This window comes from Aphelocoma coerulescens, chromosome 4 (assembly GCF_041296385.1).
Source record: "Aphelocoma coerulescens isolate FSJ_1873_10779 chromosome 4, UR_Acoe_1.0, whole genome shotgun sequence".
NCBI lineage: Eukaryota > Metazoa > Chordata > Aves > Passeriformes > Corvidae > Aphelocoma > Aphelocoma coerulescens.
In genome coordinates, this window is record NC_091017.1 from 58744180 (window position 1) to 58761948 (window position 17769).

Here is a 17769-nt window from a genome sequence, read left to right on the forward strand (position 1 = left end):
AAAAGAGTTCTGGCCAGTTTGTATTCACAAAAATCAAAGCTTAATCTGTAACTAAGGTAAAAGGATACAAATGATGTTCACTGGGAAATTGTGTGCAATGGTGTGCAAGGTCTCTGTAGTAATTCTTTTGCATAACACAGAGGCAGGGGGTAAGAGGAGTTTTGACCTTCGATCCCTCTCCCCACAAACACATTTTTCACATATTACAATTGATGAAAATCCCAACTTAATGGCTGTTTTGGAACCTGCTCTTTTAAAACAAACAAGCAAGCAAACAAACAAAAAAAGACAAAAAAAGCTATGTGTGATCCAGACAGCTAAGGAATAAACTCTTTCTCCTTAGATGTTCCTTCTTGAGGAAGGTTTGTTCTTGATCTACAGTTATGCTGAGATGGATAATTTGATTCACAGCTAGACAGAACTGGAGGCTTTTATTTCACTTTTTTTTTTTTCTGAAATTCTGCATTAATTATGTTGTTTTTCTCAGTATAGATGCTCCACTGACATTTTAGGATTTGTTAATAATTCTGAACTTTTTTTGGAAAAATAACAGCCTTTCTGATAATAAGAAAATTGCCATTCCATAATGGAAATACCTGTACTTTTAGTAAAGACTTGTTATTCCACTTAATAAGAAGGTTTTGAACACATCTTAAAAATAAGCCCTTTTTAACAGTAATCAGAAACAACTGCTCAGGTTACAAGTACTCTATTTCTGCAATGAAAATAGCCATGTGCTGTCCTGAGTGATAATAGCCTCTATCGAATTTCACTCCGTAGGCAGGTAAAACCTCAGCTACCTCTGCAGCTGAAGCTGTGGCCAGTTACTAAAGCAGTGTCATCTTTGCCATTCAAAATACCAGTTAAATATTGAAACTAGCATGTGATTTAATCTAGTAAAATTGGAATAGACTGTCCAAGAAAGTAAACTGGCAAATGGGCAACCAGTTGAACATGTTATATTTTAATTTGAAGAGACAAAAATGACAAGCAATTTATTTACATAAAACTGTACAAAAACAAATTAAATTATGTAAATATTTCATAAATAGAGGTGGACTAGCATTTAATACATTTTGCCATGTTTAGCATAGTTGCGTGCATAGTGACTCATAATAAACAATGATAAATTGTTCTCTGCTTCACTATCAACATCCAAGTTGCAGAACAATAGTCAATGATTAATATTACAAACAGATCGTACCACACTGAATGCAAGTGCTTTAAAATTTAGGAAAAAGTTGCCTGAAAGCATACCCCAGGTAGCTGGTGAATGTTGTCTTCTTCCTAGTGTTTATTCTCTTTCAGTCAGTAATAAAACTTAACTGATGGGCTTTCATTTCTATTGCTTTCCTCATCTGCTTCTTTTCTTAAGGAAACTGTATATTTATCACCAATGAAACAAGGAAAAATATTTTGTTGTTCAACTTCCTAACAAGTGTTTGGTGACGGCTGGATTTATGGCAAGACCTTTATCCATAATCATGATTTTTCTGCTTGACAACTTCTAGGGTAGCCTTTCAGCCAATCATTTCAATCCCATTTAAGTTCTTCCCCCACATAAAAATAATGTTTAACTTTTTTTCCTGAAACTCAGGCAGCAGGCCAGTCAGAAACCATATTCAATAAACGTAGTGGGTCTGAGATCTGGAATAAGCCTTAGATTTTAGACCAAAGCTATTGAACTTTCTAATACATATAAAGTTATATATTAACGCATCAATCTATAAAGGTGCCCTAATGTAAATACATGCAAAGCTCATTTGATTTTCCCATGGAAGGAAAGAAAAAATATGATTTCTATACTATACAACTAAAATGTGATGAAGGCTAAAAGCAATTTAAAAAAAATTAATTGTCCATTTTCCTGGCGACATGAACTGGTGACCTTGCTAAATAACTATCATACAGACTGACCATATTTTTCCAGGCAGCAGAATTAAAAACAAATTAAAAGAACCCCAAACCCCACACAAATATTAATAAAAAAATCCTCAAGACCTACTTAAACCACAGCCTTGTGTTAATAATGCTTAAGACTGGTCCATTAACTGAGTTTGGCAAAAGGCTTGTTTTTAAATATATTATTTATAATTTCTCAGAAAATAAACACAGGTAAATATACAGGTTCAAAAAAGTTGGGAATAGCCCCTTACCCCTCAGTGTCCAAACCCAACTACCACTTTACCATAATAATAGGTATAAAAGGCACAGTTGCATATTTTGCATTCACCCTAATTATTTTTTATAGCTTTATTTGTTTATTTTTTTATACAAAAGCACTCTATTTATGGAGTGGCACCAGATTTAACCTATTTCAAATAAAGAGGAAAAATACAAACACAAAATATATTTGTATGTCATGCCAGGTCAGAAGAGTAATCAGCATATTAATAGTGGCTAGTTCCACTAGAATTACTGTGAATACTTACAGTAGATAGAATTTTTAAAAAATTCTTTCACGCGCACTTTAGATCTAAGGAGATGCACACAAGAAAATTATTTCATGACTGTCTTATGTGGTGCAAAAATTGGTGAGTGACTGCTGATCCATTTAATCTGAAAGTCTACTATGACCTGTATTATTAGCCTTGTAGAAAAAGTGTCTAAGAATATATGGAACCCAGCTACCTAATTTATTTTCTTGTGTGTAATATTAAATAAAATCTTATTAAAGGAAATTCTGTTGAACATTTGTGTTATGCAATTGTGTATTCTGTTGAAACGTGCAAGAAAAATGTGTATACATTACATAAGCATTTTTAGAAGCATTTTTAAACAGGTACTTACAGATTATACAAAGCAGTAACTGCTATCGCAGTCTCATAACAAAGTACTAGCTTGCATCTCTCCATATTACTTAAATAATTAAACATAAAAATGTTCAATCATTATTAATCTTTGATTTTAATATTTTCTTTCTAAAATGTGTCCATTCATCATAACTGCTATACACAAACTAATGTTACTTGAAGAAAGTAAACTTGAGAGAGGAGAATGAAAAGGCCAGTAATGGCACACCCCACTATGTGGAGAAGTGAATTCAAAAGATAAATGTGATGAGTTGTTTTGATTTACCAACCTCTACCTTAGGCTGTTTATGGTTATTTCTATGCAATTCTTCAAAGCAAGAAACTACCCAAAGCTACATTAAGACTACAGTTACTAGAGAGCCATCTAGCCATGCCTTCACGCCAGGTTAAACAGCCAGGGATCTGAACGCTTTCCCCCTCCTTGAGCTGTCCTTGCTGTGTTGTTTGATTGTCACTTTTGTCTGAATGTCTGAGCTCGGGCCATGATTATTACTACATCATCAACTACAAAGCAATTGGTTGATGTTCTGCATGTTTTGTTGCTTTTATTGCACAAAAACCTGTTTCATTTCCTCTTCCTTTCAAAAAGCACTCACCATGAGAATTGCTACAGCTTTTGTATATCACAGTAGCTTGGATTCCTTTTGACTCATCTTGACCTCCTTAGGTATCTTACCGCTGTTTATCAGACCTTTTTTACTTACGCTAAATGTTCTGAGTCTTGATATCATTTATTATTGCACTTCTCTTGGTTTTAATGCACTTGGTTTCAGGAAAGCTTTCAGTATCATCATCTTTGACATAATTGAAGCAGTTGATAAGCTGCAATATGGATGACAGACTTAGCAACCATGCCTTGCAATCTGAAAAGAGGCTTTTGTATCCAAGTTGTAATGTTCTTTTGTTACTGCATTATCCCACTGTTCACCTTTTTCCCTCCCATCAAGCATCCCAATTAACACAGCGTTCTCTTCTACTATTATTTTTTAATTTTGATCTTAAAAATTCCCTGGAACTGGCATATGCAGCATATCATATGCAGCATCTGCTGCAACATATCATGTCATTACAAAAAAAGCACATCAGTTCCTTTGGGCATTCAAATGTACCACATTGGAAAAACAATTGTCATCTGGGCTTGTGATCTGTGCTGCTGCACAGAGTGTAACGGAAGGTGTGCTATGAGTACATGTGGTTCTTTGTGAATACATTAATGTTCTAAGTCAAGCCCCAATACTTAGCAGTTCCCCTGATCCATTGTGTGATCTTTGGCCTTTTTGTTATTACAATCTTCCCAGCTAAATGTTAGTCTTGCCCAAAATAATGAATTCAACAGTTTGTCATTGCTATCCTACAGTATAAGTGTTAGTAATTGTGTTTACATTGAAATAATCCTTACAGAGAACAAGAGAGAAGGAGAGAAAGAGACACAGTTAGACACATTTGTTCAATGGATAAAACAGAACCAGAGTTCATGAATCACAGGAAAGTATGCCATGTTTTTGACTGCAGTCTCAGGCTGAAGGAATTTCTCTTGCTTCCAGCCTCAGATGAGCGGTGAGAATATTAAAGCTGTGGTCTTCACAAAGTGCCTATTAATGATTATTCTTTTATATTTATCCTATATCTTTATGGTTTCTGAAGGATTGTCCCTGGTGGGGATCAGCAATATTCAGATGGTATGTTTTGAATACATTTTCCCTGACCTGTTATCCTCAACAAGCCAGATGACAAACAAACAAAATGAGTGGCTTAATTCATGCTTCTGCAGAGGGGAAACAACAGTGTGTTGATTTCTTTTTAATCAAGCTTGCTACTATGGGAAGAATTTGCAACCATAGATCTAGGAAAATAAAAATCAGCGAGGGGGGAATTAGACATGCAAGTAACAACAATGTTTTCTACATTGTACAATATAGTCAGGCAGACAGTATAATTACATGCCTGCTATGGAGGCAGAAGTGGCAGGCAGATCTTTTGTCTCTTTGGTGGCCCCCTCTTTTATTTTCTCATTTTTTCTTAAAATTGTTGTGATTTTAAGACTTTTGCCCCATTTCTTTATTATGTTATGAAAGAACTTTTTTGCTGCTTTTTAGCCTACAGGTAAACTTCTCTTCTAGTTAGAGTATTGACAGGAGATGGCTTGTATTCCCCTGTCTGTGTAAGGGGGATATCCTCTGGATTGCCTTCTTCATTTTTGCTGAAACTAGCTGCGCTGAAGGTCTCATAGGATGAGGTCAACTTTTTGTTAAGGAGGTTTCTGTTGCGATCACCCATGAGGGAGGCTTCTCCATTGGCCAGCTTTTCCTGGCTGCCCCGTTCATCGACAGGCATAAAAGTGGAGAGTTTTGGCTGGCTCTTCTGCTTTCTCTCTGGAGAAGTGCGGACTGGCATCCAGCAGGAGTCTGAGTGGCCATATTCGTCACATTCTCGGGTGCACTTCCCTGTTAGGGCTACATCTGGTAGAGGCCGTGAATCTGAAAATAAAAGAGAGTTGTCTTTACAAATTAATATTAAAATTACTTCAATTGAAACTGAGAATCCTTAAATTCACAAAAGGTATTTTTAAAGGTCTTGGTAGGAAGATTGCAGTAAGTTCCTCAGTAATAATTTTTTCACACTACATGTGCCTAGAGGCAACAAGCAGATCTGTACAGTTATTCTCAACCTTAATAATTGAAAAAAAAAAAAGCTATTAATCCTCTTCCTGTGCTTGTAAATCAATTCCAGAAGCATTTGGCGTTAGGTACTGAATTAATTTTGATGTCTGAAAGAGTAAAACAAGCACTTAATTCCATACTGCCAATTTTCTTGAAATTATTAAAAATACCTTTCCTTGAATTTTTTTGTAGACAATACTCTGAATTTATGTGAAAGGATCCTGAGACCCTGTACCCTGCAAATACTGACAAACATACTTAATGCCCTGCAAATGAGCAGATCTGTTATTGACAAAGGGACTGCATCTTCATATAATGTAAACCTCTGCTTGTATTTCTGAGGATTGGGCACTTGTTTTTAGTCCACAATATGTTACATAAGTTGAAAAATCAGTAATTGTAGGAGCATACAAAACCCCTTTTATGGGTTATAAACTTTATCAATCTTACAAATAAAGCTGTTCTGTGTGTATATATGTATGGTAGGGCACGGGATGAATCTGAGTGCTGCCTTAAGAGAGATATTTTATGTGTGACTTGCTATGTTAGAAGGTGTCCTACTCCAGATCACTAAGCTTTCTGTACTTGTAAGAGCTTTCACTGAAAACCGGCAACGTTCAGGGGCCTGCAGGATTGACTCCTACCTGTTAGCAACGCAAGTATCTTTAATACTTGTATTTTGATACTTGCATACAACTGAATTTAAAAGCTACCTCAACTATTTTAAGGAATGGGTAAGATTCTGAAACCTTGCTTTTATTCAGTTATAGTGTACTTTATGGTCTAAAGGAATAACTGAAACAGCCTACAAAGTAACAACATGATATTCAAAAAAAGTTGACAAAAGGACATAAATCAAAAAATAAAATTTTTGAGTGTGTTTGATATGACTTTCACATTATATGATTTATTTGATGAAATATTTAGGTTTGTTTTATAAAAAACTTATTATCTTAGAAGGAAGCAAGGAACTTCAACATGGAAACATAATCAGGTATTTCATATGGGCTGTGGCATCTTTCTACCTTCCCACTATAACACCAAAGTTCTTTTGAACAGTAATTTTTGCCAGTAATACCATGTACCTTATAAAAACACTGTCAAAGGCCTGCTTGGCCTTAATTTTATTACTTCTATTTTGCCTATTTCTTTTGAACTTTGGCTGGTAGATTACCTTCTCAAATAATGACAATTCCAATTGTGAGTTTTCTATAAACTGATAAAAAGAACACTGCTGTAGGTAAAAAAGAAACCAGACCAACCAAATAAAAAACCCCGCACAACCAAAAATACTTTTCTCTTCCAGAATAAGCCATTTTAATTTAAAATATTTACAAACAGGTGTTTGCAGAGAAAGCATATTTCATTTCAACATCTGTAAATTTAATCCTGATAGAATGGCAAAAGCTCTTGAAAGATTTATTTTCATCCTGTCCTGATTTTTTCATACATTTAAACATTAATTTAATAAATAATTTGTTGCAGTATTGTAAAGAGTGTGTACACTATTTGCTGCTGACAGGTGTCAACATTTTATAGAATTTACTGTACATATTCTGAAAACTGTATAAATTTTAATATTTCAATTAAATATCACTGAATTTAATGAGGAAACAGCCCTGGTGTCTATATAACTGAGTAACCCTGTAGCTAAGATGTGTAAGGCTGGGAGGAGGGAACTGAGGGGTTTTTTTATTTTATTAATTTTCTTTCTCCAATTTATTTTTAAGGCTTTTGCATTTAGACATAATTCCCACTTTTTTTTTTTCCTCCCAATGAAGAATGCAATACTGTGAAAACTTATCAGCCTACCAGTTTTCAGAAGACTGTGTTCTGCAGACATACACAGAAGATGGAGATGGTAACTGGAAAATCCTCTATTTGTCAGCTAAATCAGCATTATTCTGACTCTCCCTAATGATAAGAAGCCTAATTAACTGTTCAGCTGCCCTGATATGCTTTGATTTTTAAGCAGAATTCTTCATATTTTTACAACAGGGCCAATCCCCTTAAATCTCCATACACTACTCAAACCAGCACCTTATTTCCAAAAAGTGGCCATTAAACATTATGCTTGCTGCAAGTATTTTACTTATTACTCTGACATAATATTAGCGACGGCTGATCAAGGCAATTTGTCTGACCTTTATTTAAAACACAGGAATATATGTTTGCTGAAAAGAGCTTCTTTTGTTGTTTGAGTTTGGGGTTTTTTTAGATTGAAACAATTAGCATCTCATTATATCTGATGGTGTCTTTTTAGCTCAAACAAATTTCAAGTCAACAATATGTGGGTTTGTAAAAATCCTTCCCTTGCTTGTGGTCCTTGAATCATACACTTGAAAATGTACCATTTTGCATTGTAGCACTTCTCCTACTCAGTTCTGGACAAATACTGGAATTCCTTATTGTAAAGCATGAGGACTTACAGTACAATTCAGCCTTACAGTGCTGTTTTGAGAAACAAAAACATCCAAGTCAATGTGTTGCTGAGTTTCCCGGTTGGGTTATGTGATAAACTTCATCTTTATACCTACAGAAGAGCTCAGAGAGACACTGGAATAATACTACTAGCCCAAATACCCTGACAGACTACTCCCAGGACCACCATAGGGCCATCAGACCCTCAAAGGTCCATCTGTCCAGGCCCAGAGGAACAGATTGATGAATACTAGCAGGTAGGAACTCAAAATAAGGATTCAGGAGGAACAGCCATCTTTCTGTGTTATGGGGATTGCTGTCTAGGTATGTAGCACACATTATAAGATATGGGAGAAAGGAGTTTGGGTTAGCACAGGACTTGGATGATGTTTTCAGGGAGAAACCAAAGGGAAGACAAGTGAGGAGTTTAGGTGATTTGTGGAGGAATAAGAGTGGAGAAATAGAGATATAAGGGGATAAAATGGCCAATCACATGTGAATAGTTTGCTGGCTAATAAATTTGTCTGGTTATGTCCTGTGCCTGATGAACATCATCTTTCCTGTCTTATTAAACTCCTTTCTAACTCTTTGCTGGGAATGGGCTCTCTGTTACGTCTGCATGTATCGATATGGGTGTGTCCACTCTCACTAGTGGATTTTCAACCTGTCCAGCCAGAGAAGAGGACAGAATGAGGCCACTGGTGCTGTTGGTGTTTGTGTAAGGGCTTTGAGTGTCTGTGATCTGTGTGGACAACTCGGTATATATTTGGTGTATGTGTGTGCTCTGTGGATGTGCCTACTGGGAATATATCTTCATCTTTGCTACTGTTTGGACTTGGGGGTATGGAGCAACAGCAGCAGCCTCATCTCCCTCAGGCTGTCAAACTCAGTGTCATATGTTTTTCCCTAAAACACCTTCAATTAATGTTTGACACGTACAGTTAATGCATCCTTCTGTTCCATTGCTTTCTTGCATCTGTTCTTAGAGCTTGAATCAGTACGGCATTTAAGTACAGATTTGGTCTAACATGATTTGAAACTTGTTGCATTTTAACTGCTCTTCTGTTTAAAAGATTGACATAACTCCAGCATTTGTGGTGGGGGGGAGTGGTGAGGGAAGTGGAAGGAGGGAACATTTTATGTATGAGTGTGTATATCAGAAGATGGATGAAACAACCCGTGCTGTCTGGACTAAACTATTACCAGTATCGAAACTAGTTAGTAAAGGGAAAATGGGATGCACTTGACAACAGTCATTTAACCTCTAATTTGGATGAACTGCCACAGCACTTTAGCTACAGAATAAGTAACTGTGTTTGCTAATTCACTGAAACAGATCAACTCTCTTTTGTGGAATAGAAACTCTATGCTTGGCATTTTCAATTACCGAGCCATGGAGTTTTGAACAATCTCTGAATTTGAAAATAAAATAAACTTACTCTTGTCCTTTAGTATAATTTGTATTGAAACATGTCTATCTCTAAGTGAAATGCTTTTTTAAGTGCTTCTCAGTTTAAAAGTTAAACACTCCAGTAGTGACCCCCCTGAGAGCTGACAAGTGTAATGCAGTATGACACAGCAAAGAATTTGTCGACACAATTGGCAAATCATCAAGTAAGAAGCCCAACAGATTCCTACTGCAGTTACATATCTGGAAACCAAGTTAAATTAGTGTTTAAAATGTCCCTTTTAAACGAAAAAATATTTATCACAATGTTAATTAGTGAGAAAGATGTGTGATATTTCTTGTTGTATAGAAAGCTGTAGATTTGGGATTGGGGTCTAACAGTTTACATAGATGAGTCAAATTTAACCTTTTATCTGCACAAAAAGAACATCAGAAGACATCATCAGAAGATGTCCTCTCAGTTATTTTCAAGCATATCTTCTCATGGTGTTTCTAGATCAGAAGTTGGTATTGCTTGACACAAAAATTGTAAACAATTTTTTTTAAACTTTAGTAACTATTCATCCAACAAATCCTTAAACATTTGCAGCTAATTTCTGAGACAGTGCTATGTTTTATGTTTTCCATAAAACTTTGTACAAAAGAATGTAAATGGAGATATTTTTATGTATGCTAATGTTTCTGCTGATTGTAGCTGACTGTTCCCTTAGGGCTAGTAGGATTGCTTATTATCAAAAAAGAACGGCACCTACCACTGCAGGGTAGACAGGGAAAATATGATGATCAGTCTCTAATTTAATGCCAAAGAAACTAACTCAAATATTCCAGCCAAGCAGTTTTCCACTATTTTCTCTCCTCCCATTCTTAATAAAAAGAGGTTAATATATTTCATCAAGGACATAGTATTATGAACTCAGTAATCAACAAGTACACCTGGGGATAGGAACTAGATGATTTTTAATGTCCCTTCCAACCCTATCCATTCTATGATTCTACATGTTACAAGTTATGTGCTTTATTTTACACACATATTGCAGAAATATAGTCAAGAATGCACACTCTAGCTGCACTCTGCACATTTTTTAACAACCATTCTTGTACAATATATTTTATAGACACACAGCATTATTGTCTAGTCATGACATGGTCCTAGCACAGACACTGGAAAAAAATGCAAAGAGCTTTTCACTTTTTCATTTTTGTAAACCACAAAAAAAGCTGATGGTAACAACAGACTTAAGATGTACTTAAGTTGGCAAAAGTTCTGTTATACTTGTCCCTGTAGATGGAAAACCTTCCAAATCAATATTGATACCATATCTAGACACAATAACTTGAACATTTTCAGAAAACATTCCTAGCTGTAGACTTTTTTCTTGGAGGAGTACAAAACCACAGTAACCATATAGTACTACAGCAGTGAAACAGTACTTGTGTAAACCATGCAGCTTGGTCCTCAAGATATGTGGAGTCATTGCCAGATGAGTTCTAAATAGTATCTATGACAAATCAATGACTACATGCAGATTTTGCTTTCTGCATTGGCAGGCCCATAATATCCCCACATGGTTCCATTTATTGAGGACCTATAAAAAGTGCATGTGCAGTTGTTCCAGCTACCGTGAGAAAAGAAAAAAAGAATAGGAACAGTTATAAAGAAAGAGACTGTGGTTTGGATGAGCCCCATTTTTTCTGCATTCTGTACACAAATATGTTCGATTCAGAAGACCATCCAAAATTCAAGTGAAACACCATTATATGATTAAAGTGGAGTACGTTTACATGCCTTTTGTATTTAAAGGTTGCCTGTTTTATGAGCTGTGTGATCAGGGACACAATTGAGCTCTTAAAGCATAACAAGTATTGACTATATGATCAGGGAACAATAATGCAGAAAACAGATGAGACTGTACATATTGTAGAAAATCACTGTTTAAGGGGGGACAAGAAAGCTTGTCTACAGAGATAGACAGCTACAACAGTACCGTTGTTGAATTCTTGCCTCTTAATTGCAGTAATTCAGGAACTGTACCCCAGTTTATGCTGTGGCATATTCTGACATGCCAAGACACTATAAAAATACTTAAACAGGTTTGAAGGCATCAGCATTTCTTTCTCTGTACCTTAGGCTAAATACAGTTAAACAGCAATTGAACATATCTCAAGAAGCATTTGGTGCCCCAAGGCTTGGACTGCTGTCATTCTGAATGTGGCATTATCATGTACTGCAGAGATAGTGCATGCCATCTCTAAAACAGTCCTACTGAATAAAGTCAAACACAAATCCACTGCTTGAGATATGCCAACTGCACCGAAATAATGAATATATTAATTGCTTTTGGACTAGAATAATTTCATGTATATTGTGTCCAATTCTATAATTCTTTTCAGTGCTTAAAAAAGTACTTGAGAGTACAGAAAAGTTTATATATATATTGATTGGAATGATTAATATTGTGAGACAGGGTATGACAGAATGATATAAAATAATGAGTTCTGAAAATTTGAATTTGTTTTTATGCAAAGGAAAAGGAATACAGAATGAAAGTGAGAATTTTCAATACTTTATTTGAAAAATGGTGGAAAATAGTAGTCCCTCTTAAACAATCCCTAAAATCAGCAAGACTCACTGCTGTGACATGTCCAAAGTCCAAATACTTAGCAGTTTCAAGAAAGACCACAGTGACATGTTGTCACGGTTTAGCATAGTTTGGGTTTTTAGTTAAAGGGGACTCCATCAGCCACAGAAGTGATTCTTTGCAAAGAGGTGCTTACAGCTTCCTCTAGACCTGACAGAACCAATCAACGGGCTCGTTTGAATATTGGCACCTTTTTTAAGCCACTTAAGAAGCTTGACACGCCTCTGTGATCCACTTTTAAGAACGAACAAAGCCTGGGAAAGCTCTCTTGCTGCCGGCTTTCGGACAGGTAAGCGGGGCCGGGCCAGCCCCTCCTGGGCACGGCTTGGCTGCGATCTCAGCCGCCTCTGCTCGCCGGACACCCCGCGCAGCCCCTCCCTCAGTGCGGGCCGGGCCGGGGCCCACAGCCGCCCCGGAGCCCTGAGGCCCTGCGCCCCCCGCGGCCCCGCTCCGTGCGGGCGGCCCCGCGGCCCGGCCCGCCCCTCCCAGGGCGGCTGCTGCAAGGAAATGCTACACCCGAACGAGCTCCGGCCGCCGCCCGGCAGAGAGTAGGGGACCAACAGCGACAGGCAAATTCCAGCGCCAAGGCCTGGGTGAGATTAAGTCTCTTAGTGCTGTAAGATTCTCCGGAACAGATGAAGCCTGCAGACATCAATCCTCTCCCGAATCAGAGGAAGAGGAAAGGTGAGGGCACGTGAAGAAAACACCATAAAGACACCAAAGTAAGTGAAGAAGGAAGAGCTGAAACCCCGAGAAAGAGAAGATGCTTCAAACCTAGGACCTGAAATTCTGCTGTAAAGCTATGGTGATGGACTATGATACATCAGAGTACCCGTTGTAATTTCATGAAAGCATGGGGGGGTGGAGCATTCAAACTGCGATTGTGAGCAAAAGTGTCTGTGCTGAAACAAGCAAATGTTGAAGTAGCTGTGATTTGATGAGAAGCTTGAACAGAGAGAAAGTGATGAAGACCCTTGCTCCCAGGGAAGAAGACGACCTCTGTTCCTAGAGATGAAGATGCTCCCAGAAATAAGTGAAGAGAACCTTTGCTTCTGAACAGCTCATCCTTAAAATGGTACCCCATTAGCTCAAGATTGGACCCTCAAAAGCAGTTGTGGGGAAAGCTGTAAGTCAAAGGAAGGGACTTTCACATGCGAGCAGAGAACCAACCCGGGCGGCTGGCTCATTGTGACACTGAAGCCATGAGAGAACAGTTTCTTGTGGAGATGTCTCCATAGCCTGAGCAAGAGAGACTCCTCTCCCTAAGTGAACTGAAAAAGGGATTATTATAGAGGTCGTAAACTGACTGAAAATCTCAAGGGTTGTCTTTTTATGTTGTCAGTGGGAGAAGGGAGAAAGGTGGGGGAAAGAGAAGTGTTCTGAAGATTTAGTCTGACTTTTTTTCTTTCTTTTAGGTCTGTTAATAAATTTCTTTATACTCTTTTAAGTTTTGTGCCTGCTTTGCTTTCTCCTAATTCTTATCTCACAGAAGGAAAATAAGTAAGTAATGGATATTTTGAACCAAACCACTACACTTAATTGGTGTTTCTGCCTGGTTTATGAACTGTGCCCACTACGCATGTTCAAAGGAATCGTGTGCTGCTAAATAGTTCTCTACAATTAAAACTAATAAAAATAAAGCAAACAAAGAAAGCAATGTCATCAGAAAATAGAAACTGTTAAATGATTCTTTAACATTTGAAAAAAAGTTCATGCTAGATGAATGAAAGTGAATTAGTGAGAAGTGAAAGCAGATATGAGGGAAAACAGCAGTTAACATACCTAAAAGGCAAGAAAAAACGAGTGGAAACAAGCTGTTTTGCTTGCCCCTAGTGATAAAGACCAATAGTAATGTCGTGATTGCAACAATGACAAATCAGGTTAGAAATTAGAAAAACCTTTGAGGATGAATGAAGTAGTAATGGAAGATTTCCGTCTGGAATGAGTTTTACAAACGTCTAGAAAAAAATTTTCCCAGCATAACAGAAATGTAGCTAATCATACCTTGGGAAAGAAAGGATGCACTAAATGTTCTCTAAAGTTTTCCTTCAGCTCTGCAGTTCTGATAATGTGATTGCTAACTCTCACGTACTTTGGCCTCAATCCAATTCCTAACTGCTTCTGCGTTGAGATTCTTGACTTATTCAGTAATAAATTAACCACAGACAGTGGGCTTCAGTTCAACCAGAAATCCTTTTTAGAATCCTCCTTAAAATTTTATGGTAATAAAATTACAAGCAAAACCCAAAAATAGTTGCACCCCTTAAGTCAGCTGTTAATCAAAGGAATACAGAAACATCAAGCCTGTAATGATAAAAACACCCCGCCCACTCTCAAGTTCAAACATGATAATTTAGCATTTATAAAATCTTGTTTCCTGAGACAAAACATATCCATCCTATTTTACAATTAGTTTCTTCACAAAGTTAAAGAATGAAAATTGCTTCTACCTGTAGTGGTGCAAAACATATTACACCTCTGAAGGCCATTAAAACTGAAACTGGTGTAAGAATCAAAATTTCACAAGTCTTTACATCTTATATGATATTTTTGTTTTGCTTCCCTTGCATAATATCTGTCTCTGTTTTAGGGAGGAACAGTCGAATAAGATAATGGATGTATAAAGTTTTGATGGGGTTTTCTATGCTTATTAAACATACTACACCAGTCTATATAGCTACTTAACATGACTCAGACATGTAAGCAAAGGAATATTTTATCCGAGTAATAAAAAAAACATAACCCAAGCAATAATATTTCTGACTGAGATTCCAAATAGTCATAGTTATTTCTATCAAAGTTACCTCCAGCAGGTTAAGGTACAATATTCTTTAGCTGTTTCCCTAACTATGAAATAACTTGATAAAATTTTCTTGCCTAAATTGAGTGGTTATACCAGCTCAAGAATATTGCATCTGTGTTCTTCAAGGAATCACCAGTATTTCACAACTAACATAAAGAATGTTTATATTAAAAACAGATCTATGGGTTTTGGGTTTTCTTTTACACTAAAAAAACAATATTTGTACTCTTATGGACCAAAATCATATTGATCTGATGGTTGTCAGTGAAGAGCAATAACATAAATTTTGTATAACCTTATAGTTTCGTGAAATCAATTCAACAGGCTTAATTCTAGACAAAAACTAGTTTGATTACATTATAAAATAAAGGGCAGTAGAAACGCAAAGTTTTGTCTTGTTTAAGTCATATTTATCATGTAGTTCAGACTGTATTATTTCATTTTCTTTCACAAAACCAATTGCACATATATAATGAGAGCTAAGAACTATCAGCTTATGGGATACCAGTGGTGGGTACCATACTAAATACACGATGCTGAGCCTAAATTCCCTAGCTTTTAATTTTCTAGATTTAAGTGTAATTGCTGCAAGACTTCTTGTAATCCTGTTAAATCCGTTGATAGCCTGATTTACTTCTGTCACTGAAATGGCAACATGTCCTTCAGAAAAAACAGGACTTACTGTGGCTTCCTGAAGTAGTCTAGACATTAAGATGTAGGAAACATTTAAGCCGTCTAATTTTTCTGCCAGTCTAATGCTAAGGTATTAATCTGTCACTGTGTCAAATTACATACCTTTATTTTTTTCAGTAAAATGTGTCAGTGCTTAACAAACTCTGAGCTGAAACAATTTATGGGGCAATTAGAACGTCAGCTCTCCTAAAGATGACTTAAGAAAATCTGAATCGAGGCTCAAAAGTAACCATAACTTCCTTGATACTCCTGCCAAATTGATAAGACTGAAGGAGCTCTAAAGGAATCAGGTAGCTAGAGGCCATTATTAGCTCACCTCAGCTGTTCCTCGCTTTTATTTTATTTCCTGGTGATAAGGATTTAATAATTTATTTTCACATCAGGAATGGACACCACATAGGAAAACAAGTGCTCTTGCCACAGAAGATAAAAACAACATGACTTTCCCTCATTTCTCATGGGTATCTCAAAAAGATCTTCAAGGATATTCTGAACTGATAATGAAAGTTGAATACATAGAAGAAGTCTGTGACATGGAATTTCAAGCTCTTTTGTAAGACTGATATTTGTTGAAGCAATATAAAAGTGCATTATATATGGCTAAGGTTTAAATGGTGACTGATTAAAATATAAGCCCCCACTAAGCACATGGCCCGTTAATTGTCACAAGTAATGGCAGGAAAACAATTAACAAACAAAGAGAAAAACCAAACCCCTTGCGCTTATTAATAAGAACTTAAACTAAAGTAATATTCTGGTTGAAGGCTTCTATGTTAACGAATTGGCTTTAAGGGAAGATACTGCTTTCTTTCTTTCTTTCATATCTTTCGGTGAGATTTTTCTTACAGAATTATTCTGCCACATAAAATAGTAACTTGAACTGATTATCTTGATAGTACCACTGCATTTTTGAAAATGAAATGCTTCATACTGTTCTACCTTGTGCAGCAACACATTGCTGGATTCTGGATCATATTTTATACCTGCATACACAGAATAAAATATTACATAGTAGCATATATTAAATAGTACTACTGCTTTCATAAAAAGGGAATTACTCAGGTTTCCAAAGATTTTCTGTGACTCGTGTAAAGTTTATTTTCTTACAAGTCAGACTCTCAAAGGTTAAACTTGAGCAATAAGTGTAAAATAAGCTGAATCTCTGTTAATTTATATTATGTTATTTTCAAATGGGGGAAAGAACAAAGTTCTCCATGCTCGGCATGCAAATGATCACCTAAATAATGTAAAGCTCAGCATGAAGCAGAAATGAATAACTTGTGACTACTTGTCTTTTTAGCAGCTGTCAAGAGAAAGTTGTATTGTAAGAAGAAATATAGCAGTCATGTGAAGGATCGTTTAACCTTTTGTGTCACATGAAGGGAACCTTATTGGAAACAATAGAAAAAAATCACTTATCTGTTCATGTCATACATGGTTCTCTCACAAATTCACATATAAATTTGTAATTTTACTTAATGATATTAGAAGATCTGGGATACGGAACCAAATTTAATTCAATGCAGTGAATTGAAAAGTACAAAGAATACATTTTCATGTCTTTAACAGAAATTCTACATAATAAAAGACTGAAAGGAATGCTAAAAACAGAAATAAAAAACAGTATTGTATTAATTCACATTTTTCCTGTCTGTGTAAGTACACTTCAGAAGAAATGGATTAAATTCTATAAAATATATTGCTCATCCTCATTAATTATGAAGCATAACAGAACTCTAAAATCATACAACTCAGCAGTAAATGATAATACTTCCACTTGTCACTGGGAATGAAAATGATTTACTGATTAACTAGTTACAGACTTTTGTCTTTTATTCCATGTCAGTGACATGAGCCTCCTTTTTAGAGGAATTATTTTGGGACCTTGAGCTTTTCCTAAGAAAAAGTAGAATCTACCCTGGAATTATAGAATCATAGGATAATAGAATATTCCGAGTCAGAAAGAATCCACAGGGATCATTAAAGTCCAACTCCTGACCCTACACAGGACAGCCTCGAGTACCACACCACGTGCTGAGAACATTGTCTAAACATTTCTTGAACTCTGGCAGGCTTAGGACCATGACCACTTTTGTACTTCTGTTGTAAGTACTGATGATCTCTTATTGGGATTTTGCAGGGAAGAGAGAGTGTTGGGGGGTTGTTTTTTTTTGCTGTTGATGTCACTTTTATAATAAGTATGTGGAAAAGTCTTCACACCTCAAAAAATGAAGAGACAAATGCAGAAAGATAGTGAATCTCTCAGTGTGATTTATGTCCTGCTCAAAGGGATTTCTTCCGTTAATTTTTTTTATTGATTTTTCTGCTGTGT

At 36.3% G+C, this 17769-nt stretch overlaps 1 protein-coding gene across 1 annotated transcript in view; it reads right to left on the bottom strand.

The window, feature by feature from the left end:
- Positions 1-962: 962 nt before the first annotated feature.
- PCDH7 (protocadherin 7) overlaps positions 963-17769 on the bottom strand; it is a 268952-nt gene continuing 252145 nt past the window's right edge. Inside the window, exon 3 of the mRNA XM_069014872.1 lies at positions 963-5290. Coding sequence (XP_068870973.1) covers positions 4911-5290 — 380 coding nt within the window. The 3' untranslated portion in view covers positions 963-4910. The remainder of the gene's footprint in view (positions 5291-17769) is intronic.